This window comes from Caloenas nicobarica, chromosome 10 (genome assembly GCF_036013445.1).
Source record: "Caloenas nicobarica isolate bCalNic1 chromosome 10, bCalNic1.hap1, whole genome shotgun sequence".
Classification (NCBI taxonomy): Eukaryota; Metazoa; Chordata; class Aves; order Columbiformes; family Columbidae; genus Caloenas; species Caloenas nicobarica.
The window spans coordinates 7,125,941-7,133,707 of record NC_088254.1 but is presented as its reverse complement, the minus strand read 5'-3'; the positions used below and the strand labels follow the sequence as shown (position 1 = coordinate 7,133,707).

Here is a 7,767-nt window from a genome sequence, read left to right as displayed (position 1 = left end):
GGATCAATATAAAGACATTGCTTCAGAAAAAAAATTCCCAAGACTACAAGAACTTGCTATCCCTCCATAAAATACTGCAAGGATACAGTCTAGCAGAGGTGACCCAGAAGACAAGAGCTGCTTGGAAGTGCAAAAGAAGCACCAAGAGGATTATTATTGTCCTATTCTAATAGTTTCTTGGAAAGTACTTTTCCTCAGATGCTTTGAAATTGTCCAGGTGAATGAACCCTCTAGGCGCAAGCTGAACATAGTTTAGCAAAAAATTTCAGGAGCAAAGTACACATATAAATGGCACGAATGTCTTCCTTGCACTGAGAAAGCAGCTGGCCCATCTAGCATCTTGTTTACATTTCCCGAGTCTTTTTTCCCCCCATGTTTCTCCCAAGCACATTCACTTTGGTACTCAGCACAGGCAAACTGACAGCTGGGCATATGAGAAATACTATATGTATCACATCATTGCTTTTCATAACACCCATTAGAATTTCTGTACCACAGATGTCTAAGACAATTATTTACTGAATTGGATAAAGCTAATAATTGGACAAATAATCTCAGGTTTGAAATTGAGCAAGTAACTGTTGCTGTTTTCTAGAACCCATGCAGAACTACACTTACACCAACTGTCCTCAGGCCAGCTGCATGTTCCGTGAGTTCAGTTCCTTGATCCATCTGGAGAAAGAAAAAAAAATAAATAAAAGAAATACACCTTTGCTTATATCTTGGAAAACTCATCTTAAAATTTTTATTCATCATTGAAACTGTTGAAACTGGCCCTTTTTTACAAACATGGTACCAAATACCATGTTTGGTTCAAAACACAAAGTGGTTCAGGATGACTGCACAACCTAGGGGACATTATTTTGTTCATCACAGCACAAGGCACATTTTAGTCACTCACATTTATCCCACTTTTTCTATTATATTTAACCGGGATGTGCAGGTAGGTGCATACAGGAGGTCCTGACACTCTCTACCAATATTCCCTCACTCCTTCCTTTAAGCAGACACTTTGTGGCAAATTATTTACAAACCATGGCTTCTGTCTTCATCCTCTGCTTCCGCTGTAGAAGCAGAGATTTTGCTTTGCCCACTTATCTGACATCTTCTGCAGTAGTCCTTCACTAAAACTCTGAATGCTCCAGGCCAGCAGAAAGCTTGCTGCAGCTGGGCTTCTACACTACAGTGCTATTGCTGTCAGCCCCTTGACCTGTAAGTTGGAATGATCTGAACACTAGAAAAGCAGGTTAGATCCCAAAGTCACCTAGTAAAGTCTTTTTAAAAAGTTTGTTAGATGGAGTTGCATTGTAGAGGAATTTCCCTTGAGTTACGGTGTGGACATAAGAAAGATAAAATATCTTCTTTTAAACAAACATGTTTTACAAGATGTAGAAACACCTCCAGCGTAACAAAACGAAACCCAGCCACGCCACGAGGAGGGAGGAGATTCCCTTTTATTCACCTGTTATACACCTGCGGTTACGCTGAGATCGCCCTGCCACTATTTCATCACTCCCCAGGAAGCCGGCACCCAGGTCGCACAGCACCAGCTTCCGCGCCCTCAGAGTCCACCCCGGAGCCGAGAGCCGCCCGGCCGAAGCAAAGCGGCAAAGCAGCCAAGCAGCCGCGGGCGGGGGGTCGGGCAGCGCTCGGCCTCCGGGCGGCGGGGCGGGCGAGCCGCACGTGGCGGAGCGGCGCACGAAGCCGCCGGCCGTGCCCGCCGCCGCGGGGCATGCGGCTGTGCGAGCGGAAGCCCCTGCCGGCGCGGCGGCGCTGCGCGGCGCTGCTGGGGTCGCTGCTGGGGTCGCTGCTGCTGGCCGCCGTGGCGCTGCGCGGCACCGCCAGGCTCTGCCCCGACGCCCGCCCGGAGGCGGCCGCCCACCCCCGCTGCCGCCAGCGGCTCTACCAGGCGCTGGAGCTCTCACCCAGCAGGAGGATCAACTGCTCGGGGGTCGTCCGCGGGGATGAGAAAGCTATCCAGGAGGCCCGGCTCAGCAACCTGGAGGTTGCAAACAAAAGGGTTTCCCTGACGCCCGGCGAGTACCTCAATATGACAAAGGACTGCAGCAGGTTCAAAGAGACCCGACGGTTCATCGAGTTCCCGCTGAGCCAGGAGGAGGCAGAGTTCCCCATCGCCTACTCCATGGTCATCCACAACAAAATCGAGATGTTTGAGCGGCTCTTGCGGTCCCTCTATGCCCCCCAGAACATCTACTGCATCCACATTGACAGCAAGTCCCCAGCCGCCTTCCAGGAGGCCGTACGGGCCATCGTAGCCTGCTTCCCCAATGTCTTTGTGGCTAGCCGCCTGGAAAATGTGGTCTATGCCTCCTGGTCCCGGCTGCAAGCTGACCTCAACTGCATGCAGGACCTGCTGCAGAGCCCTGTGCCATGGCAATACATCCTCAACACCTGCGGCACCGATTTCCCCATCAAGACCAACGCCGAGATCATCCGCACCCTGAAGGTGCTGCAGGGGCGGAACAGCATGGAGTCCGAGAAGCCCTCAGCCGCCAAGCAGCAGCGCTGGCGGTACCACCACACAGTGGGCAAGTTCATCTCCCGGACAGCCACAGAAAAACTGCCGCCACCCCACAACTCTCCCATGTTTACGGGCAGCGCGTACTTTGTGGTCACGCGGGCCTTTGTGCAGCACGTTTTTGAGAACCCCACAGCGCAGCAGTTCCTCGAGTGGGCCAAGGACACCTACAGCCCTGACGAGCACGTCTGGGCCACCCTCAACCGCATGCCCGGCGTGCCAGGCGCCATGCCCCAGAGTGACAAGTTCCAGCTCTCAGACATGAACGCCCTGCCCCGCCTGGTCAAGTGGCAGTACATGGAGGGCGACACCAGCAAGGGTGCGCCCTACCCGCCCTGCACCGGCCAGCACCAGCGCGCCGTCTGCATCTACGGGGCGGGCGACCTGCCCTGGATGCTCCAGCAGCACCATCTCTTGGCCAACAAGTTCGACCCCCTCGTGGACGATGCCGCCATCCAGTGCCTCGAGGAGTACCTGCGACACAGATCCCTCTACGGCCGGGGGCTCTGAGGGGAAGCCGCGGAGACCCTCGCCAGCACCTGTCTCCTTCCGTAGGCGGAGTCCCGCCGGCGGCGCCTCAGGGGCGGCGGGAGGGGCCGCAGACCGGTGTCGTGAGGCGAGACGCGCGCGGGCGGACGGCTCTGCTCGCCGGGCGGGCGCGAGCGCCTGGGAGCTCTCCTGAGGAGAAGCGGCGGCGCGCGGCAGGCGGTTCCGCGCGCGAGGTAACTAACGGTCAGAACGGCTGCGCGGCGCGCGGGGACCGGGGTGCGGACGGGCCGCCTGGGCGGGAAGGCCCGCTGGGCTCGGCCCCCCCTGCCCTGCCTCCTCCCCTCCACTGCCCTGCCTCCTCCCCTCCACTGCCCTCCGACCCGCGGGCTTCTCCTCAGACACGGCGCGGGGCGCGGTCTCCCGCCCGGCCCCCAGGCAGCTTTCTCACAGACCGTCTGAAGCGGAGGTAGTGTCTTTTTCCGTTCTCCTGACACAGTCTGTTCGCAAAAGTGACCCCAGAACTTCTTGTGGTAGACAGGCAGGGCCAGGTTATGGTCCATGGTGACTCCACGTTCTGGTACAAGCAGAGCTGAAACTATAATTAATTGGCTTTTGGACAAAGCGCCTGGCAGGCCACCCGCTCCTGGCACCTGCTGCACTGCTTAGCTTAATGTCTGGCTGCTGCTTTCACATCACTTCAAAGTTTAATTTCTGTCAATAACCATTAGCCAAAAAAAAAAAAAAATCTTCAATAAAATCAAATATACTCAAATAGATGGTCTTTGGTGTTATGTCTCTTACAGTCCTCTGAGGAGAATGGGTTGCACTCCTAAGCAGAGCCATTAAACCAAGAACCCCCTCTACACTCCATCTTTAACACAGGGAGAGGGATGCTTCTGTAGTTAATGGTGTGCAAACCTACATTTTTCTAACATCTTCCTCTTTCCCTACTCCTGTGTGGAGTGCTCTTGGTAATATAATTGCCATATCCAGTACTGTACCTGGCCTTTTAGAAGAACAAAACAATCATCCAACAGTTTTATTTTCTTAAGTTACTAGAAGCTGAAAGAAGGATCTGTGAACTTTTGTATTTCACCCTCATGTATTTTTCCCACCTTCCTACATTAAAGCCAGCTATTATGGATCCAACAGCTTTCACTACCTATAATGCTGAGAGAATAATTCAGTTGTCTTTGTACCACCAAAAAAAGTCAAGTAATTTTTTTGTCACTAAACATACCTTTATAAATTGGAGGTATCCAGTGGAGAATTAGCATTATACAAAGAATCTCTGAAGTAATTCCATAGCACCAGGCTATGGATGAAATTATGACTGCAACCACATGGATCTTTAAAATATTGATTTAAATAGGATGACATTAAATAATTGACTTGAAAATGTGTGTCACTGCAATTGTTTAAATGCCATGGTGATTTCACAGCAAACATAGGCAAAAACCCTGACTACTGGCAAGAAAAGCTCTGAAACATAAATACCCAACATATCATTGTGCATTTGCTTATTCAAAAAGAGCAAATAAAGTACTAGGATTGCTGGTCCCAGTGGGAAACTTTCCAGCTTCTGTAAACGGATATTTGCTACAACAGAGATTAAAGCATAAATGCTAACCTGATAGTAAGACAGAAAATTTAAAAATGGTTCCAGCAGCAAATTCAACATTAAATAGCAAATTTCTCCATGTCTAGTAAATTCTTTTAGAACAAACAAAACTGCTGACTAAGGGTAAGAAAAGTTTCTCAACATAGAAAACTGCATCTAACCACTGTAGCCTAATCTGATTTTGCTTGTTGAAGCTCTTTCATTTACTTTAAATATACACATGTTAGCCCCAAATGGTAAACTACTTCCATTGGTTCACTGGGGAACTGGGATACATTCAAGTTTCTGGACTAAATCAGGCAGAGCAGGGTCAGCGTGTTTCTATGGTAAGGTGTTGTCTTTTTCCCTTAGAAAATGGAGAAAAAAAGGTGCACATTCATGGAAGGAAAAAACAACCCATACTTCTCTATTCTAAGGAATCACATCAAAACTAAACTCATCCATGAAATGAATATCTGTAAGAAGATCCAAATAATTTCTTTCTCAACCTTCTGAGCACCTGCAAAGGTGTTTGGGGGGTAGGAGGAACCCCAGCCTGAAATAGTCAAAGACTATTGAATGATAGAGCCCTCTACTATTTTGCAAATCTACCTGTAAAGAAATATATATACTTACAGGTTACTTACAGATTTGTTAACAGTAATTTTTATCCCCTTTACTCTGCAAATATGTTTAACTTCCTCAGCTGTTTCTTCTCTCAGAAATAGGGAGTATTGCTTGCATACACTATTTAAATAACAGTGTTTCATCTATTCTGGACAGACACTGCCCTGACAAAAAATGTTACAAATGGAAAGACAGAGACAAGTATTTAGATCTGAAGGGGGGAAAAAGCATCACTTCAAATCTATTCCATGGTAAGTCTTTTACCAAAGTCAAAATAATTTTTCTTTTAATGTTACTTGTTGCAATCTATGTTCTTCCTGGTTAGACCTGGAGACAGAGCTAATCTCAGCATTTATCCACATTTGAAAGAGCTTGCCCATAGAATATGAAGGCCCTCAGGTGAAACCAGCATGCCAAAAAATCAGCTTGGCAACATACTAAGACAGACAGCAGTTACCTGACAACATACCTTACATGGCCTTCTCCATTCAAAAAGATCACTGATTTGTAAGAAAACGAATGTTCTGGCATTACTATCTGTATATGTAATCAACTTGTAAACTTCCACATCCACATTTTCTTGATTCAAAGAAAATGTTTAGTTTCTGTTGGTGTTATTACTCACAATTTATCTCAGATGATTTAGTTCCAAAACCAAAGGCGTATCTTGTGCAAATTTATTTTCAACTCACCTCCTTTTAATAGCAACTTAACTTCTTCTGAAAGAACGAGACTACTCCCAAATTCAGAAGACAAAAGAAGACAAAAAGATTCTTACACAAGAATGTTCTCAGCATTTCCTCTTCCAAGGACATTAGAAATGTCAGATTTATGAGTGCAGTCACATGTCAAAGCAGTGATACAGAAAAGAAAAAAAGAAAATATTTATGTCTACTTACCATTACAGATGGCATTTAAAAATATCACTCTAATTTAGAACTTTGTATGCCAGAAATCTCAAAGTATCTTAGAAATAAGATAGCTAGCACCTTAGAAAACTGTCAACAAGACACAAAAGATGTGACTTGCCAAGGTTAGTTGCAAAACTGAAAAAAGAATAAACTTCAAATAGAGTAGGAAAAGCTCTAGCCCAAAGTAGCATTGGCATATCAGAATAGAGGATCACCTCTAAAAAATAGGTTAAACGCTATTTGAACTTCATCAGTAAAATCTTGGGCTATCCAAATTGGAAATGTAGTCAGATCAGAAATGTTAGTGTTAACTTTGTGTAGTGAGAGGATGAAAATCTACTTCTGACACTCTTGTCTACAATTGTTAACTAACAACCTGAACTTTAAATAACCCACCAGTTGTTTAAGGAGAAAATAAACATGTTGTAAATTGCCATTTTACCTTTCGAGATATGCACAGGAGGAAGGTAAAACTATAATTGTGAAATCTAATAACAGATTTTTTTTTTTTTAATCTCACATGTCTTTAATTTACATTTAATTTCTAAGTGGTTTTCACTTTAGTCTTACAAGAACAACCTAATGTGAGTTGAAACTGGCATAAATACATACTTACACACGGGGCCATGAACAGCTCTTAACTCTAGTTAGGGGGGTCTGTTTCCTTCTTACTTTGCATTTCTTTCATACTGTATATGATCATCTCTGAAATGTTCTATAATAAAGAGATGGGTCAATTGAAATTAATTCAGAGGAAACCAGGTAATAAATTTTGAACTAGAAGCAAACATGACCTATAGGAACAAAATCTTGGTGAAGTATTTGCAGTCATGAGTAAAATTGATTCAGGAAACAGGGTTGGGGTGTCCTTTTTCTTCTGACTGCAACAGCCGTGACCAGGAAACATTAACTAGACTCTCAGTGAACTATTTCCTACTTCCTTGGAGGGTGCAGGCTCTTTTAGTGCAAGATGAAAGCCAAAATATTAACACACCTGTGACTTACTACCTACTAAGCCATAATGGCTAATTTATACAGTAAATTTATCTTTGAGCAAAGCTATTTTCCTAACAAAGACCACCCTTTAAGTTACAGTGAAGGAAAAATCCACATCTCCCTGTATAGTCCTATTAAAGTTAAAATGCTTTTTAACCGTGCTGCTACTTTTACCTTCCCTGCCCCCAGGAACATATAGAGTACAGAGAAGCAAAACCAAGTCACTAATACCTTAACTGAAATACTACCTCCTAAGTCACTGAGATCCTTAAAAGCAAATATCTGTGTTTTGTGTAACTCATCTACCTCATTGTACCTAGTCATTGTGTAAAAGTACATAATCATCCTGAATAAACTTGTCTTCTGGGAATTCACCATAAGTTATTAATGCTCTCCACTTTAATTTGTGTCTCTCTGATAACATTTGAAGTCAGATATTGACAGCCCTGAGTGAGCAAACAGCTTACTTCAGATAACATCCTGTTTCATGCACTTGCGGAATTCACAAAATCCTTTTTATTTAAGCCTTGTTTAAATACAGGCTGTCACCCACAGCCACTTTTCTGTCTTGGTGTTCATTCTTTTTCTTTACTTCCTTTTAGTTA

General features: G+C 45.3%; 1 protein-coding gene across 1 annotated transcript; it reads left to right on the top strand.

The window, feature by feature from the left end:
• The first annotated feature begins 1,732 nt into the window (after positions 1–1,732).
• On the top strand, positions 1,733–3,049 carry GCNT3 (glucosaminyl (N-acetyl) transferase 3, mucin type). Its single transcript, XM_065641885.1, has one exon. The coding sequence runs from the start codon at positions 1,733–1,735 to the stop codon at positions 3,047–3,049; it is 1,317 nt and encodes a 438-aa protein (XP_065497957.1).
• Positions 3,050–7,767: the final 4,718 nt, after the last annotated feature.